Source organism: Cariama cristata, unplaced genomic scaffold, assembly GCF_000690535.1.
Source record: "Cariama cristata isolate BGI_N322 unplaced genomic scaffold, ASM69053v1 scaffold46161, whole genome shotgun sequence".
In the NCBI taxonomy this organism is placed as follows: domain Eukaryota; kingdom Metazoa; phylum Chordata; class Aves; order Cariamiformes; family Cariamidae; genus Cariama; species Cariama cristata.
In genome coordinates this window covers 6-19,787 of record NW_009598413.1, presented here as the reverse complement: position 1 = coordinate 19,787, position 19,782 = coordinate 6, and the positions used below count along the sequence as shown (strand labels likewise).

At 37.6% G+C, this 19,782-nt stretch overlaps 1 protein-coding gene across 1 annotated transcript; it reads left to right on the top strand.

Moving 5' to 3' along the window:
• Positions 1-3,778: 3,778 nt before the first annotated feature.
• LOC104168607 (amyloid beta A4 precursor protein-binding family A member 2) lies at positions 3,779-18,821 on the top strand (the record flags this gene model as incomplete). The annotated part of the gene is made up of 6 exons (XM_009709248.1): positions 3,779-3,964; positions 6,318-6,497; positions 8,400-8,612; positions 9,438-9,557; positions 15,905-16,045; positions 17,521-18,821. Coding segments are annotated over 6 exons (912 nt in total), but the record flags the coding sequence as incomplete, so codon positions are not given.
• Between the last annotated feature and the right edge of the window lie 961 nt (positions 18,822-19,782).

Sequence of the window (19,782 nt, the reverse complement as noted above, 5' to 3'; positions counted from 1 at the left end):
ATATATTATTTGCCTTATTCCTAATTGTAATTGCCTTAGACAGGAAAAAGGTGGAAAGGAGTGCAGGAATGACTGCTTTCAGTCCTACAAGGGGAAAATACAAAATACCCTTGGAGTATCTTTTGTGTAATGGTAAGGACAGAAAGACTTTCTTGACAGGTGAGATTAAATACATTCAGTTTCCCAGTCCATTCACTTTTGTGCACACTGCATGTAGGATTACACCCTTACAGAACACTTAGTGCAGACTACTGAAAAGCAATTATCTCTGCGGAGCTCCCAAGATGCTGCTGAGAGATGTCCATTATAAAATATTTTTCCATACTGAGAGAAGTGCTATATATCTTCCCGAGCCCGCACAACCCTTAGAGACACCTCCTAAACCAATCTCTTAACTATCATCACTTTTTATAGTTTAGGGATAAGCACAGAACATTTTATTTCAAGCCTGAGAAGAATCATTACAATAATTTTAAGGGTAGTGATTCTTTTCAGTAAGACCAGTGATTCTAAGAAACAACGATTATTTATATTTTTCTCTCTCTGTCAAGTTAAATTGTACTGAAATTCTTAAAACACTCTTGTCGACTTGAGGAATAGTCTTTCTCTCTTAGGCTTTACAGATTTGTTCAACTAATGGTAAACTAATACCTAGCTTTTTATATTAAGGATGCTGCTGCTTATATAAATGATGAAAATCATGTATTATCTCATACCACATTATAGGTTTTTTTTGAAGATCAGATATCAAGGGAAACCCTGCCACTACAGACACAGCAAGGAGAGTATCTCAGTCATCTAATATGATTGAGTTAGATGAAAACTGACCTCATGTTGCTCAGTAGGATATTCTGATACATATTAAGAGCCACTAGCAAATAAGGAAAAAAAAAAAAGAACAAAAGGCCTTCTTAGTTAAAAAAAACAAACAAACAAGCAGCAACTTGTAGTCAATTATTCTTTCTTCACATTAGAAATATCCACATATATACCCAAGCAGATGCCAAAAGCAGCAGAGACAACCTCAGTCTTGGCCAAGAACCAAGGATTTTTGACACCAGAAAGCAATTTACTGACTTAAAACTAATAGAGTTCACAAAGTAAAGTGAAATAAATTGATTCAATAATTAGTATTTTTTTATTGCAATTCAGGCAGAATTTGGTGGATGTTTTTAGCTATTCAGGCCAGGGATGGGTGGAAGGCAACATCCTCAGCTAGTTTGATCAATAAAAATATTATGCTTCTGGTTGTTTCCAGTTTGAAGAATAAATAAGACTCTGGAAACCTCTCAAAACTGAACAGTGCCCCCAGCAAGAAGGAATTTTCAGATGGACCCTTTCTGTTTCTGAAAGAAAAGAACAGTTCATCTCTATAATGGCAAAATATGTAAAGAAATTCTAGAAATCAAAGCCAACAAAGCATGGCATGGTTTGGAGGCATTTTCTTGGTCTTTGTTTCAATAGAAAGCTTTATCTTAATTAAAATAAGTACTCAGCATAAGATTTTAAAGTAAGTAGCATCCAGTTTAAGAAACCTATAAAGCTGAGGTTTGAAATGTCCCATAAAAATAGGATTTGGATTTTTTTTTGCCTTACAACAAGGATGTTCATCCAATGGCAACAGATTGGATTCAGTACAAGCACACCGGGCACGTCTCAGAGCTGAACTAATTACCCTGGCAGCCTGCAATTGAAATTACTTCTCATGAGCCTCCTGCAGTCTCCTCTTTATCACACAAGAAGCGCATACATCCTGTGACCATTGTAACAGGACACAGGCATTTTACTGACGTGACGGCAAAGCAGAGTCTGGCTTTCTTTGAAACTGAAAAGGAGCAAAGACTGACTGCTCCAAGTACAGAGGATGAGCACCTCAAATCGGATGGTGATACATGGGCAGAAGGGGGGTGAGGAGGGACAGCACAGTCACATAGTGAAGAACAACATACAGTCCTTGAATGTCTCCTCAGGAAAAAATGTAAATCATCACTGCCTTAAAATACTGTTTTATGGCTTTTATGGGTCCTTATAGCTTGGAGGCTTTTTCTAATACTTGGTTTAACTTGTCAAAATATCTGCCAGATAAGCGTTACTAACAGAAGTTGTATAACCTTTTTTTCCTAGGAATTTCTCTTCCTCTGTAATTATACACAGACTTCAGAAATAGTGATTTTTTCGAGACACTTAAAGGAAGTACAGTCAACCAGATTACTTGATTGCATGAGCATTCCTAAAACTCTCATTTTAAACCCAAAAGGTTCTTACCATTATGAAATATCTTTTATGGCAACATGCCTTTCTGGGAACTTAGAGAAGTTGTGGCTTTTTATTTATTTTTAAAAAAACTAAAGGAGCAATCAGGTTGCTTATACAGTGTCTTGAATAAAACCTGTATGAAGGTACAAATAATTATCTAAAACATTAGTGTAAACAAGTACATCATTCTGTTTGTCTTTGCAGTCCTAAATATACCCAAATCCTTTGAAATCATCACTGTAGCAATGTCACATACATTGTTTTATTAAAATAACATTATTTTACATATAGAAACCTTTTAATGAAAATGAGACTGCTAGCTGTTGAGCCACATTAATTTTTTCATACTTAATGCTGAGTTCAGAAATAATAAAACTTACTACAAGTTCATACTTGGTGGTGCACAGAAACTGTTATAAAATGTCCTTGAAGGTTCTTCCTTCTAGGACCATATTGCTCTTTTATACAAGAAACAGTTGATAGAAGCATGAACTGGAGATAGAAACAAAAGATAAAATAGTCATATCTGAAATAAAACAAGTTTGGTGACAACATACCCTTCTCTGACTAAAAATATGCACTCAGTTTTCATTGTCCGAGGCAGCTCAGTACTTCATCAAGGCTACTTAATAATGATATATTCCTGTGAGAAAAACATTTAAAAGTAGTAGGTTGGGATTTCCCTAATAATAGCAGAAAGTAAAATGAGTTTAAAAGGCTAAAGTAATTAAAAGGATGCAGAGCTCAGGGATTTGAGATTTTTATAGTTAGTACTCTTCATGCATTCTGACATAAGAAATGTTCATTGGGGTGAAGCTTGGACAGGTTTCCACTTAAAATCATTCTCACAAGCAATGGCTCTTCTGAGTTGAGTTCTCCCAGCACAGCCTAATGACACTGACTGGAACAGGACTTTGACTGTGAGCCCAGAGACTAGACCAGTTCCCTCCAAACTGACCTGAGATATGTAGGTAGCCAGGAAAAAGTATTAAAAATTCTGCCTACAGAGAAGGTGAAATGCTGCCTTCATAGTTCTTTACAAAGAAAGTATCACTTTTCTGTATATGAGAAAATGTTACCTTAGATATGTTACCTATTATAGGACATGATTAAAAAAAAAAGGGGGAAATTACAACATCTTCTCATATATGTATGACTTCCCTTAAACTTCTGTCATCATGAAATGCATCTGCTTCATTCAGCAAAACCAATACAAAAGGGAAACAAAATTTTCCAACAGCATGAAAATGTTTATAAAACATTCGTCCAGATCTTCATTATTGCTTTACAGTAGCAACCATGTTGTATTTGCTCAGGCAGTACTTCTTGAACAGCCACTATGCCTTCAGCTGGAGCTCGGGCCCATTGACTGCGTAGGGAGTGTCAGATCTGGGCCCATAGAAATTACGTCTGTAGCTTTTGTTATTCTCAAGCAACAGGCCATCAATGAGAGGGAAGATGCAGCATTTGTAGAATAACAGCAGGCATGAAGAATGACTTTGTTTCTCTTTGCTTTATGTAGGAAACAATGATGGATCATGCGCTGCGCACAATCTCATACATTGCGGATATTGGTAACATTGTGGTTTTAATGGCGCGACGCCGCATGCCAAGATCAGCGTCTCAAGACTGTATTGAAACAACACCTGGTGGCCAGGAAGGAAAGAAGCAGTACAAAATGATATGCCATGTCTTTGAATCAGAGGATGTAAGTAAATGGAATTACATTTATTTAAACAACATATGTCATTTAGAGAATCTCTGACATTGCATCTAATTTCTTGAATGAATTTTGTTGTCAGTAATCTTTTCTGATTGAAGCTACAGGTAATCTGTGGAATCATTAGTCAGTTGTTTGTCCATATTCACATCTCTTTTCTGTCTCCACAAATTCATGTTGCAAATTCACGTTTCCTCCTCAGTCCCAAAATATCCACTCTTTGTCTCATGTTACAGAATCATTTGTGTTCTTTCAACAATGCTTCCCCAAATGCTTTTTTAGTACATAACTATTTGGAGTTGTCTGGAAGTTGATGGCCATTCATGGCCAAAATTAATTTATGGGGTATCAAACTGATCATTCATCACGGATTGTATCCTTTAATCCAGTGGGTTGGCACATAATGATACACATATGCCTCCAGACACTTGGTAATGAAGTGGAAACCATTCTGGACCTCTTTCAAACTGAAGGCAAGTTGCTGAGAGTATCTACCAATTTGGCGGGCCTGGCACAAGGTTGCCCTCTACCCAGTCCTTAATCTTTTATGGCTTACTTACCTGTAGTCGGTGTAAGTACTCTCAGACATGCAACTTGATCCTTAAGAACACATTCAGCTGTTTATTTTTCAGTTCTCAAAAAGATTTTTTATATAAATGCAATAGAGCTAAGAAAGTTTAGTTCTCTATATTTATAGAAATTTTTCTTCATGGCCAGAAGAGTTTAGCAATTCTTAAGTAAAAGGCTGGGAAGAACTCACTCTCACTACTCTCTCAGAACATCTGTACAGAAGACCACTTCAGAAAAGATGTTTTAAAATATGAAGGAACAATTTGTGACTAGCTAGGTTAATTATGTCCTTGATTTTCTAAAATAATTTTCCAGTCAAGCACATTGGTGCTTTTGTGTACCGCAGCACAAGTGAAATAAGAAAAACACCTTTTAGCATCAAAGAAAATGCAGTGTATCTGATTGGTAGATTGCAAGAAGATTTAGATTTACAATGTCGTCCAGAAAACGCTATTCATTCATAATGCATTTAGCGTGTACCTACTGTCTAAGTGTGTTGCAGTTCCAGAATAGTTTTATAGGCTTGATTAAGTAATTTTAGGGAGTTACATTGTAAGATGGAATTAACTTCTCAGATCATTGGGAATTACTCATATCCCCTGACGACAGAATACAGTACCTGAAAACCACAAATATATGAAACTTAATGTGGCATTCTCCTGTGAGCTGCAGTAAACTCAGAATAGGAAAATTAAAAAAAAAAATCGAATGGAGAAGTGGCCTACAAATTCCTTTTACTTAGTTCTGCCTACGTTTTTCTGTGTTCCAGTGCCATCTAGTGGAACAAGAAAGTAACTTTTATGGCAGTTCAGTAATTCTTTAATTAATTGACTTTTGCAGTGTGCTGAATTGGCAAACTTGTTAGTATCATCCTCATCATCGTTATTGGTTTCTGTAGATTTCTTTCTAATGTATATATATTTCTGACACATCCAAATACCAGTCACTGTAGTTTTTAATTAATTGTGCTCACCATACAGCCCACTGTAATGGGAAGTCATCTTTTATTGTAGTAAAATGCATGTGCAGACAAGTGTTCCAAAAATTCATAAAGACACAGGGGTTCTGAAGAGTTGTTCTTAACATTAACAAGCTGTAATCATGGCTCTGGCTGCACTCCTGAAAGCATCCCTAATATTGCTGGTCAAGGTGTTAATGGGAATAGCTATTGTAGATGGGCAATGGGTAAGTAGGGCTCTTACTGGTTTGCCGGGAATATGAGACAAGTACGATGGCAGTAATAGGAGAGCAGATGGTTTTGTTGAAGCAGTGTTTTCAGTCCTACAAAACCAAGGTGGAGAACCAGCAGGTGATATGACAACTGAAATCATCAGTGCATCCATGTCTGTGAAGGCGTGTGCAAGCAGAGCATCCGTTCTCTCATCACTCCTGCAAATATACTGTGATCAGAAGCAGGATTTGTGACAGTCTTTTCTGTAAGCTCTGTTCCATATTGGTACAAAGCCAGTACTCTCCAGTGTTTATTGGAATGAGTACATAAAATAGCATATGGCTGCTCGCTACTGCAACGTACTGATGAAAGGAGATCAGCAGGGTTTTTAAATGGAGTTTGCAATTTGATTGGGGATTTAATGGATTCTTTCTGTACAACTGACCTTAAAGTGACTTTATATCCATACTAACGTAGCAACTTTGCAGGATCCTTTATTTTGATTCTGTCTTAAAATCCAATCTCTCTCTCGTTTCCTATGGTTTCAGTGGTAAACTGTATCGGTCCTTTCTCTAAGCTGTGTTTTGTTCTACATTCTAGGCACAGCTGATAGCTCAGTCAATTGGTCAGGCTTTCAGTGTGGCTTATCAAGAGTTTTTAAGAGCCAACGGAATTAACCCAGAGGATCTCAGTCAGAAAGAATACAGTGACATCATCAATACCCAAGAGATGTACAATGATGATCTCATACACTTTTCCAATTCAGAAAACTGCAAAGAGGTAAACTAGTTTTGGAATTTCATTTCAGATTGATCCATTTTTTTAGAGGAATGTAGTTCTCATCAAAATATGTTTTGGCATTTTAAGGATGACTTTAGATCTCAAGATGCTTCATCAATACCGTGCTACTAAAATCAGCTTTATAAGTTTTTAGAATTTCTTCTTTTTATTCTGAGGGTCTTTCTGCTTCCATTGATTAAAACAGTAATAAAGTACACTTACATCTAACATAGATAAGCTCTGGGCTATTCACAGCACACAGCGTAAGGTGTTTTTATGTTTTACCATTGTATTGATACAGAAAGAGAAATGGCAATCCATTTTAATGCATGTTGTAAGTGATTTCTTACTTAATAGATACAAGAACCATGAGTCCAGGATGCTGTGCCACTGAGCAGGCCAATTTCTCTTCCCCTATTAGAACACCAGCAAAACTGCCACGTGAAATGGAGTTTCACACTCATAATGCATGAAAAGGCAAGATTTTCCCTTAAGTGCCCCAAATTACATAAGTGTAACTATTTACATTTGATTTTGGATGTAATGGATTCTTTCTCTACAACAGCCATATATTTTGCATTTTACATTTCATACAAAAGTCACTGTAACACTGGACATTCCGAACCAGAATGTGGCAAGTGCAGTTGCACCCAGATTCTGCTTTGTCTTACATTGCTGCAGTGTGATAGGGATTTGGCCCATGTTCCAAATATCAGAGTTTCTATGCTGAGTCCTAAAGCAATCTTACTTTGAGATGAACTGCAAATTGCTTAATCCTTCAGTCACATCTTTCCTAGTTACACTCATTTCTTCTAGCATTACAGGTTCTTTTGTACAGCATGTGTGTTCTTGGGAAAAGAGCATTTTTCACCTATACCTAAAGACAGAAGGGTCATGATTTGATGTGTAGTTTTATATGTCTGCAGTCACTAGATATCAATAAAATGTTTTCATGTGCATATAAGCATGACAATATATTTCTCTTATAGCAAACAAGGGAAAATTCAGTTGAACAAATCTTAGTTTAACTTAGAATTGGAACAGGAAAATACAAATGTGTCATGTTTCAAAGTGATTAAAAAGGTTACTATTTTTGTGGCACTTTTGTTTCTAATTGGTTTATGAACGTTTGAACAACGACAGAGTTGTGGCATACTGTTTGGTAGCTAGCTTCAAAAAAGTCAGCTGGCCTTCATGATTCCTATAAGTATGGATGTCCCTGTCCTTCCAGCATTTGAAAGAAAATAATTTCCAGTACTATGATTAAGAGTATGTTCGCTACTTAAAACTCTTACCCCTCCTCTGTAAAAGTTAGATTGCTACAATTACTGAACAGTTAACATCACCATATTTGAGGGATCTTAGATTAACATGCTAGCCCCAAGTATATTCAGTAATGTTAATAATAACAACAACAACAATAATAATCAAGAGATCCTTGCCTGAAAATAAGGACAGACAAACCCTGAGATCAAGAGACAACCTGAACAGTGATGGCAGAAGTGGAGCTGAACTCAAGGCTGTGTTCCAGACATTGCTGTAGCCACAAAGTGTTAAAGCCTTCCCTAGCTGCCAGGTTCAAAGAAGGATAAAAAGTTCTTTGGCATTCATTCATGTGGTATTCAGTTCCACTACTTTCTATAGAGTTAACCAATGTGTTAGTTTTTTGCTTATAATAAGTATCTATTTGACCTTCAGCAAACAAGTGGAGGATACCCCTGAAAAGAAATAGGTATGTGTTACACAGTTTTAACAGCGTTTTTGAAGTCATGCTACTACCTAATGGCAAAGAATAGAATTCTTTTTGTAATTTGTAGGTGTTATTCAGGAACAACTGAGATGCTAGTGCTCAAATTTAGATGAATCAAACCAAAAACCTTTTTTTTTTCTTTTTAATTGCAGCTCCAGCTAGAAAAACAGAAGGGAGAAATTCTTGGGGTAGTGATTGTGGAATCTGGATGGGGATCCATTCTACCCACTGTTATCCTGGCTAACATGATGAACGGAGGCCCTGCAGCCCGTTCAGGAAAACTAAGCATTGGAGACCAAATTATGTCCATTAATGGGACCAGTTTAGTTGGTCTACCTCTTGCAACATGCCAAGGGATCATAAAGGTACCCCAAACTTACAACTATATGCTGTAGATTGTAAGCCAGCAGAGATGTAATATTCTGACAAGCAACCCTGTAGATTTCCAGCAGATACAATTTTTCATATCACTGCAAAAAAAAAAAAAGTAATCTGTCATTAACAAAAAGTAGAAACAGAGATTCAGGGGTGATAATGTACAGAAATTAGGCTAGTGAATTTGACTGCAGCTTTGTCACTGGACTATAGCAAATGAGGCCAGGTCTGAAAAACTTGCCTAAATTAAGTTACTTGGCTATTTTCAAAGTTTCAGGCTTCCCCGCAGCCTCCAAATTAAAATCTGAGGATTAAAATCTACTGTGCTTCTTTGGGGTCCATGTAGATGAAATGGATGGAGGCTGGTAGACTGCAGGACAGATCAAGTGAGTATATGGAGATTCCCCAGACATGATGGAATCTCAGAATGCATTTTCTTTAATCACTGAGACTAAATCTAATGTCTGTGCGGATTTACCAAGAGCAGCAGCAGCAGGAGATTAATTAGCCAGATGCTGGTAAAGGGCAAGCAGTAGTCAGTTTTGGTTTTTCTTGAAAACTTTCTTGAAATTTCTGTGCTAATTAAAAGCCAAGTTTTGATATGTTTTGTTGGGCCAAATAGCTTAGGAAATAAATGAAACGGAGAAATGTATCTTTTAAGTTAACAACAGATTTCTACTAACTCTAGCTGTTCTTTCTCAGCTGTTCTCAGCTGTTCTAGCTGTTCTTTGTCAGATCAGCTGCTTTATACTCTTGCAGTTAGGAAAGGACTAATGATCCATGGCAGAAATACTAACTTCTAGAATATCTTACAGGGTCTCAAGAATCAGACGCAAGTCAAACTGAACATTGTCAGCTGTCCTCCTGTTACTACTGTCCTCATAAAACGGCCAGACTTAAAATACCAGCTGGGCTTCAGTGTACAGAATGGAATTGTAAGTTTCTGTGTTCAGGGATTGTTTTGGTTTTGTGGTTTTTTTTTTTTTTTTTCCTTTCTTTCAAGAAACACACTGAAGTACTGAAAAAATCATTGCACCTGACCTCATTTTTTGTGATCCCTTAATTAAAACCTTATAATCACATCTCTGACTAACATAATGCAAATAGACACCACCAGGAGAACAAGTACTACCATTCTTGAGGGATTTTCCTACATAATCCAGCCACAAGATTTATAGTCCATATTGTTTGGTGCAGTATCTGGATCAGCTAATTCATGTATAACTGTCCTTTAGTGTGCCAGAGCTGCAAAGGAAACAGTTATGCTGAAACAGGTTTTTACAATTATAACATTCTAATCTTAACTCTGATCCTGTTTCTCTTTTTTAAATTTCAGCACACACTCACTAAGACTTTTTTCTTCTGCTGTGCATAATTTATTTGAATCACATGGTAGTGAGAAAGGGAATGTAATTGTGACCTCCTCTGGTTAAAACTAAACACCTCTCACTACAAGTAATTGTATAGGTTGTGTCCCAGGTATCCCTTCTCTCCATGCTGCAGTTTCCCTGTAATAACAGCAGCAAACAGAAGAACGAATGGGGCAGGTAACACTTACCCAGTGCAGCTCAGGGTCCTCCTCTTGTACTTCTTTCTTCCCAAGCCATTTTCCAATACCTTTCCAAAGCAAACTCCCAACACAACTAGCTCAGGTAGTCACCTGGCCTTTCTGGGGGCTGATACTAGCATTAGGGACTGTCTGTAGTGCAGGACCATCACCATCTCCTCTTCCTCCAGTCTAGGAAAAAAATAATCAGGCTGCTCACACAGAAAACCACATCACAAAGGACTGTGGGCTCTGGTCCCCTGTTCTGTGAAACTCATCGACTGAAGTTGCCAGATTTCTGTTTGCCACCCTTGGAAGAGTAGCAGGTAACACTATAGGATATGGTTTATGGGTCTTGCTGTGCTTTAGCAAACAGATGGCTCATGAGTGAATTTTCAGCTCTGCTAGCCATCTCTAAGTTACTACTGTAGCTAAGCGTTAAGTGTTCCTACCCAAGATCATGTATCATGTTGTGGTCACAGCAGAGATTGCTATAAAAAACACTACTACAAGCCTTGGTCCAGCTGGAAGCACTCTGAAGGGATACCTACCCCAGGTTGACATCCTTTAGAAGCAGACACGTAAAGTATTTGTCATGTTTGGGATTAATGCTCTGACACTTGAGTAGAGGGAGGTCTGTAAAAAAATACAGAAAAATCAGGTGTGTGCTATATTTCTGTCCTCCTCTGCCTGTGCTTAATGCCCTTTCATCTACATGTATGTATATGTTAAGTGGGTATGGTTATTGCTGGTAGTTCACTCTGTGTTAGCAAATCCCAAGTCTCGGTATAAAAAGAATGAAAGAGTTGGGATTTGGTTTTACAAGATCTCAGAGAGGGTGCCAAGAACAGCATATAATACTCTATGAGGCACTGATTTGTTTCCTAATTGCTATCCTTTGTAAATCTAGTACGTTCAGCTGGTGCTATGATAAAAAGAAGGAAATAAGTAACAATGAGCAATACTGTGGTGTGTTTATCAACTCTTTTGGGAGGCCTGTCACAGCATTGGTGGGGGTTGGACCAGGGCTGGGGAAAAGAATCAGGCCAAGGTGGTTTAGAGGCATATTGTGTCCTCACATGGACAAAGGCAGTTGCGGAGTTTGTGAGACAATGTATTCATCTTGTCCCAGCGAATCATCTACGTAATTGGAGCCTTAGGTCAGTAAATTTTGCAGACTGTGGTTTTCTTTCATAGCGTGCTCACTCCACCTGCTGGTCATTTGTCACAGTCGCCGAACTGGATGGTCAGTCATTCCATTTCAATGAGCAACATTTAGATGACATCCCGTTTAAAGTTTACCAAATTCAGCATAAAAATCTCAGATAATGAAAAAAAGAAAGCCTCATAACGCATTTCACTTCTGAAGATCTGTGTTTGGATATGAAAGCCAATGAACTAAAAGGAGAGATTCACATCCTTTGTTAGGCTGCTATATAGACAAGCTTCTGGGCCTGTAAGTCCTTCCTCAGATAACCTCTCTCTTACTTCACTTAACATTTGAAAATATGACTCCGCAGAGTATGTCTCTCTGGTAGTTTGACACTGAACTTGTAAAAAGCAGTTTTGTAATTGCCAGCAATTGTTACAAATTATGACAGGATTCAGAAGTAATATTTTTTGCTGGCTCAGCGTTAGCAGAGTGAAGACGCAAATGGCTTGCTAGAACGGGTGTAATTAAATGTCTCCTACTGCTCTGCCACTACCTCATTATGCCTTATGCGTGCAGCTGGTACTTACTTCTGTGCCTCTTCTGACAGCAGTTTTGCAGTGGCTCCTTTTCACCCCCCCTATCTCATCTGTGCAGGGTGTACAGCTGTTATATTAGTGAATAGCCCATAAACAACCTGGACATACAAAAGTACTATCTGAGCTGGGTTTTGCTTACATAGGGTATCAGGAAGATGCAGAGACTGGGCTACTGCAGGTGACTTTTCTTTGTGTATTCTGTATAGTTTGATTAACGTAAAGCCTGAAGTTGTGCTTCATGGAGCACTAGTAGTGCCAGCTTTTGGAAGTTTTAGTTAGGGAACAGCACAACAGCACAAATCAGTGTTAATTTTGCAGAATCCCTCTTGCACTAATGATACAAGTAGTCTTCATGGCTCTTGAAAGCTACTGATGTAGTTCCATTGCATATTTATAAAAGGAATCTAAAATTTCAATTGTAAAACATTAAGAAAAAATATTTTGCATACATAAGAAACAAGTATGAATATTGTGTGATGGGGAGGTGAACATAAGGTCACCTATCAGCCACCTTCTGAAAATCATTATGTCATACTTCTTTTAAAATTATGATATTTAAGTACAAGTGGTCTTCTCATATCACACCATTATCTTGTTTCCTAGATTATGAAAAATCTGTGTATTACCAGTTGTATTTTTACTGCTGATAATGTACCACTTCTCAGTCTAGATCTCAGAGCTGAGACATTTTCTCTGAGAAGTGTATCTACCCCATCCCTCGCCTAGCACAATGCTATCTAAAAATACAGTAAAACTAGGCAAAACTTAACAGTACGGACAGTTTATTCTTTCTTCCTTGACTTTGTTTATACTTCTTTAAACTGTCTGGGGAAAAAATTTACAGGGTTTAAACAGAATAATATAGAAGTGAGACAAGGAGAAACGTGGTTTCATAGGTTACATTTAAGGCCTTTACACAGAATAAACAGTTAGTTTGCCTTGCACTTTTCTATTCTTGATGTTTTGCTACACAATCAGCAGTTGCAGTAAAACTGATTGTGAAGCTACTGAAGTTTCACACATTTGATGCACTGCAACTTGCCTAAGACATTGCAGGATCAGTAACAGCTGAATGGATTGAACCAGTATGGTTTACACCTTCTTTTTTTTCTTCAGTTTACACAGTAAATAGAGTATAGGCTCTTGCTTACAAGAAGATCCAGATCCATCATGCTTTATTTAATATTACAGCTGTCAGGATGTTAAACAAATATAGCAGGCTAAACAATCCTGGCTGAATAGAATCGTATTTAGCTAGTGGTACTGCTCAGCTTAAACTTGCCAGCCTAATCTGCCATAGCTCCACTGGCTGGAGACAAAAGTCTTAAGGCTGCTTTGAATGGGCCACTTGCAAATACAGGAGCCACATAAATGTGTGCTTTAAGTACAGTATATTTCTTTACATCTGCACTCTGTCTCCAGCTTAACAGGATCTGTGAGGCTACACAGAGCCACTTGGGCTCTGTGTCTGTTTCTCTTTCTACCTCATTAAAATAGTTAATGCTCACAAAAAGGAAGCTGACTCCTTTCCCTGGAGAGGGATCACATTCTTGAATGAAGAGACGGGACCGCTTTCTGTGTCTGAGGCTGTTAGAAAGAAGAAATTCACTGGTAGTATTAAAAGTGCTTTGAGAGGCACATAATGAAAGGTGCTCTGGATAGATACGCAAGCCGTTCTCTTTTCCTTTATGCCAGCGGGGTGAGAGGTCACATTTCCGTTTGCTCTGAAACCTTTTATTTCAGCTGGCTGTACTGTCTCTATATTTTCTTTTATATTGTGAAAAATATATTCACAAGGGTTTTTTTGGCACATTCTGCTTTTTGTCCTTTCAGATTACCGCATATAATCCCCAACAGCAAGGAACAAACTGTTATTCTAACAGTGAGTTGAACTGAGCAGCTTTCTGTAAAAGAGGTGTGTAGTACAGCTTATCTTGTCAGCTCTATGATGAGAAGGTGGACTCCCTGCAAAACAATATATTGTATGTGACTGAATTTCAAGGCGTAATTCTGTGAAGGGTCCTGATGGTGCCTCTATTCATAAAAGTCCATCAGAAGTACTTGATGAACCATAGTAGGTAAAACTCGGCCACTAATGATAGTGTGGTGGAAGAGAAGTCTTCCTGCAGGAGAAAGTTTTTTTTCAGAAGGCTGAGAAAGGCCTCTTACAAACAAAGAATAACTATGTATTTTCACTGCCCGTTATCAGACAACTTGAACTTTGAGTAAAAAGGGATTTCATTTTTTATGGCATTGTTATTTGTGAAGAGGAATTTAAAGGAAACTGGTACTGTCATACAGAAAAGATTCTGGTCAACCACAGACAACATTTCACCTTCAATATATTCCTGTTTGGCCATCGCCCCGCTTACTATGTTTCTGAATTAGATTACAAACTCACTGGGACACAAACCACATCTTAATATACTTGTATTTAGTTCTTGAGCAAATTATTAGATCTCAGCAAATAATAATTCTTAGCATATGATTCTGACCGTTGACAGTAACTGCAGAAACACCTATCACTGGATGCTCTAGCACTCATTTCTTTTCCTCCAAGAACAGTGTTTTCTCACTAAACAAAAGGTAAATCTCAGCACTGCTAAGCTCTGCTCAGTTCCAGAGATTCAAGTTATACATTACCTGCCTTATGTGCTGCATGACCTTAGTCTTCGGAAGTAATAAACCAACAATTTCTATTTAATATACAGCTGTCTAGTCTGTCAGAGAAGGCCCTTTCACAGCACAGATAGCATTGCTGAGCAGGAAAAACTCTCTTAAATTCCCCATACTGGATTGAGAATTTTCTTTCTGCCTGTACACCACGCATGTTGCAACTTCAGAATAATTTTAAGTAGCAGTGTCTGCTGGGACTATGCCTGCTGAATGTAACTCTTCTTGTAGAATTATTCCACCATTGTAGGGGGCATAAAAGTCAAAACATGTGCCTAGTTCTTTACTGGTACCTGCAGCTGCTAGTTGAAACAGTGGCCTGACTTGCTGCCTTCATCCTAAGCTTCCCATGGCCAGCAGCACTGTAAAACATGGAGAAAAGCAGGGGCTCTGGAGAGCAGAGTACCCTTTTCCAGCCTGCAAAGGCACAGAAAACAAGCTGTCATACTAAAGAGAACAGCCTGTAAATGAAACAGAATTTGCGCATTTCATACACTAATAGAACAGTTTGTTTGGAAGGGACCTTAAAGATGATCTTGTTCCAACCCCCCTGCCATGGGCAGGGACTCCTGCCCCTAGACCAGTTTGCTCAAAGCCCCATCCAACCTGGCCTTGAACACTCCCAGGGATGGGGCAGGCACAGCTTCTCTGGGCAACCTGTGCCACTGCCTCACCACCTTCATCATAAAAAATTTCATTCTTATATCTTTGAGACAGATCTTTCCTTATATCCTCCTTATATCTTTGTGACCCTTTCGACAGATCGCCAGCTTTCAATACAGACTATCTGTATGGCATCATCCTTTCCTTCAGCATAAACTAGCATTTGTGCAGGGTTAAGGATGAATCTTTCTATCATTTTTTTTTTCACGTATGTGAAAAAATTGCTGTTGTAGATTAATTTTTACTGTAGCACTCTTTATATTTCCCATTATTCTAAGAGAGTAATGTGGTGGTTTGCAGGAGTCCAGGTGGCACAATCAGAAATATTTAAAAGTGACTTTCTTCTATCCTGACAGTACATAAAACTTCTCTCTTCCCCCTAACTCCACTTTTGCATGGCTGCTACCTGTATTGCTGTGTTAGGTACTTAGATGTTCCCAGCCCATGAGAAAAAAAATAAAAATTGTAATTTGCAGAAATTCTGAAAAACACAACAAACCAACATTTGAAAACTCACAGTATTGCTTAATACTTTCCACAAGTATCTTCTGGGATCCTATGGTGTCACCACTTATTATTATGTATTAAATCCTGGTAACTGCTATATTATGACATGTCGAAACTTTAATAAACTTTGGTTTCTCTTGGCAGATTTGCAGCTTGATGCGAGGTGGAATAGCTGAGAGGGGAGGGGTAAGAGTAGGACATCGTATTATTGAGATCAATGGACAAAGTGTTGTTGCTACTGCTCATGAGAAGATAGTACAAGCATTATCTAATTCAGTGGGAGAGGTAAGAAAACAATTAAATACTGTATCAAGGAATTAAAACTGTTGAAAGAATATGTTTCAGTTGAAAAGAGTGTCTTAACATAGTATTAAAATTGCCACCACCTCAAAAATCGGAGTTGAGCACTTAAACAATTAACATTTTTTGAACAATTAGGTGCACATTCACTGCATTTTTCCACTCATTTTCAAGAATTCCTAGCATGATTCTGAACCTTCAGCTTACTGTTTGAATTAAACCAATCAATTAAGGGAACAAATCACTCAAAGATGTTAGCTATGAAGATGTCTCTTGGCTTATTGCTACAGCATCTGCCATAGAAATAAATTAATATGCAAAGGGCTGAGAGGTTCAAATTGATATGTATTTTAATCATTTAGTTTCCACTGAACATTTCCAAGTTACCCGGAGAATAAGTTAAGACATCCCTCTCCAGCACTTTTAGAGAAATCAGCAATGAATGAAGAAGATCTTCCAGTTTATCAAAATCCCTACTGAATTTAGTGGTAGTATCATACACAACCCTAGCCAGACCTTCCACTAGTTCTTTGCCAAAAATCAAAGACAACTTGTTTTCCCGTGGAAAATGATACTTGAAAAATAATAGAGAGTACATGCACGTTAGCAGGAACAAAGCTGTAGATTTCAATAGACTCTCCATGCCTTTATGGTACCCCTTTGCTGCATAACATCTCACTAAACATATGAGGACAGTATGAAACTTTTTTTTTTTCAGCATGAAGAGACCAGGATATCAAGGCAGCATATGCCTGGTGAGGGTCTGTATTACCAGTTAGTAAAGTTGACCTTCCTTCCTCTTGCGTTGCCTGATAGGTACTTACAGCTGTTACTGCAGTTCTGATACAATTCTGATCACCTGATGCCTTTAATCCTGTTAGTCTGTAAAATCCCTCTGACACATCACAGTACTCTTTGTAGAAAGAGCTTAAATACGTTAGCCATGAGAGAACATGTTCCACCCATCTCTCGACTGGCATTTAAATATCAGGTGATAAAGTCCAAGTTTTGTGCTCAGATGATCATACTCCAATTAGGAGAAAATACGTATGAAATGACACTCCCCCAGGGAAGGAAGATGGAAGAAAAATACAAGTTCAGTTAATACCAGAACGGCAGAATGAATTTTCAGACAGGTTTGTGCTACTGCTTTTTTAAGGGCTGTAATTGGAGTAGGGTGTAACAATAGAAAGTGTTTAGGTGCCTTTTAAGCTATATGATGTTGCATCCTGTCATTGTGATTTTAAAAAAAAATAAATAAAAGGCACGCAAAGAAAGCAAAGACAGCAAGCCAGCTTGTTAGAGCCCGAGAACTTTGAACTAGCAACTTTGGTAACATTCACATCTATAGAAACCAGGACAATAAATGCACTTACACCACAGGGAGAGACAGATTGGGCCTTATGGATTATTTTAAACTAGTAACAATTCTGTTAATTTCTGTGTAAATCAATTCACAGATTCACATGAAGACTATGCCAGCTGCCATGTTCAGGCTTCTGACTGGGCAAGAGACACCCCTATACATCTAGCATGCGACTCTCTTGCAGCAAGCTAACTAAATGATTCCATCAAAGCTGAAGCCCTCATAGCTGAAGAGAATTTTGTATTTTGTATGAATGAAAGGCTGTGAAGCTGACCTGAGGACTCCAAAACAAGGAACAGACAGGTGTCTCTGCCTTTTCTCTCCTTCCTTTTTATTTCTTTGTCAAGAAGCGATGAGAAGGATGGTCAAGGACAATAATCATTGACAAAAATCTTTGTAAAACATTTAAGTATTTTGCAACATCTTCTAAACTCTTTTCTCATAAAATTTAAAACATATTTATTTGTAACCTTTATGTGGAGTGATGTATGTATGTCTGTCTTGTTTGATAACACGGTGAATGTGAATATTTGCTGAATGAGACTATAGGAAATGGCAAAGACAAGCTATTAGAGAAAGTTATGGCTGCCTCAAGTTAAAAAAAAAAAATAATTCCAGTCCCATAAAGTGGTCCAATACTGATAGCTTTGCATAATTTTAAGATTGGTGCCGAATAGATGGTATTTCAGCAGAAAGGAATGTGTGCAGTTAAAACTTTTAGATTCTAATGTAAAGAAAACCACTGTAGTACTTGGTATTGTTATGACAAACGTAACCTGTTTGGCAAGGTGTGAACATAAACATGTAACAAGTGTTTCATATGCTAAATAAAGAATAATTGCCACAAGATTAAAATCAAAATATTTATTTAGATACATATTTATTTTTAATGCTTGTGATTTTTATGATTTAACAGTTATTTCATGGATAACTTATTGCACAGGTTGTGTAATGTATGTGTTGGGCTGGGGGGGGTTTCTTTAATTTTTGCATCTTACCTTTTTGTTTATATTAGCTCAAAATGGGAAAGCCATGCTTACCTGTTTCTGTCTTTTATAAAGCGTTCTTATTCCTAAGGCAATGTGTTCTGAATGTAAATGGTTTTGACAAATAACCTAGCACCATCAGCAGTATTAGAATGTGTGTAGATAAAAAAACCTAATAGTAAAGTTGTATTCCTTATGAGATAAATGTTAATTGGTGTAACTTTTCGTCTAGTTTTTTTTTTTTTTTGGCCAAGGCCTTGAAGAAAATACACTGTGACTTAAGAAGCCTTACCATGCAGTAACTAAAGAGCTTTAGATGACTGTACTTCAAGGAGTAGTGTGTTGCATGCAACTGACCTTAGGAAAGAATTAACCTACTATCACTAATAAATCTGAAATAATAAAGGAAGCTTGCTTATTTTGTTTGTTGTGTAAGTTTAAATAATAAAAAAATCCAAGTAGAAGGTCATTTAATTCTTCATCTAAGTGCAGTTGCAAAGGTCACAGATTATTTTTTAAAAAGGAATTCATCTCTTGAATTAGGAATCTGTGTATGCTTTGTTATCTTGAGAGTAGATGCTTTCAATTAGCATATCTTGTTGCCACTGGATGTCACTGTAACTTCACATCGATACAGAAGCATGGTATAAATTAAAATACATTAAAATGGATGATTCTGTAAAACTTAAACTTACTCATCTTCAGCTACATTCCTTTGTGACCTTTTCACAGGATGTCTGCCCAGCTCAGAGTGACACAAATGAAACCAGTATATGATTAAACCTCAAATGGAAACTAATGCTACCGACAAGCACTACTGCAAAAAAATTAAAACCCTGAAACGTCAACCTGTGGTAGGTTCTTTATGAGAACCTTTTGCTTAAGGCCTTTCCAGTTTCCTCTGAGAGAGCCAGGATGAAGCTTGCACTGGAAGACGTTGCTGGCAGACCTGTGTTTATGCTGGTAATCAAATTAGTGTCAATGATATTTACTTTTTGATTATTATTTTTTTAAAGATCGATGTAAAATAATCATAAATGCAGCAGAACCACAAGGACATGTTTTAGTAATACAATTCTCAAAACCACTAATTGGAGTAACAATTCTTTTTGAAAAAATGTTCAAGGCTCTGCTGGATAAAAATTCATCTAACTTCCTATCAGTTAGTGTTTGTAAAAAGTCTGTGGAATATGCTTTTTAGAAATGCAGAATTTCAAGGACTTCTTCCCTAGTGCATCTTTTGGTCACAATTCGCAGAGTACTTAAACGTCAGTTTTTCATAGTGTACGCTACTCCACTAATAAACTCATGAGCATTCAGAACAAAGCAAAAATAAACCACACCGCAGCTGTTACTGTAATTTAAAAGGG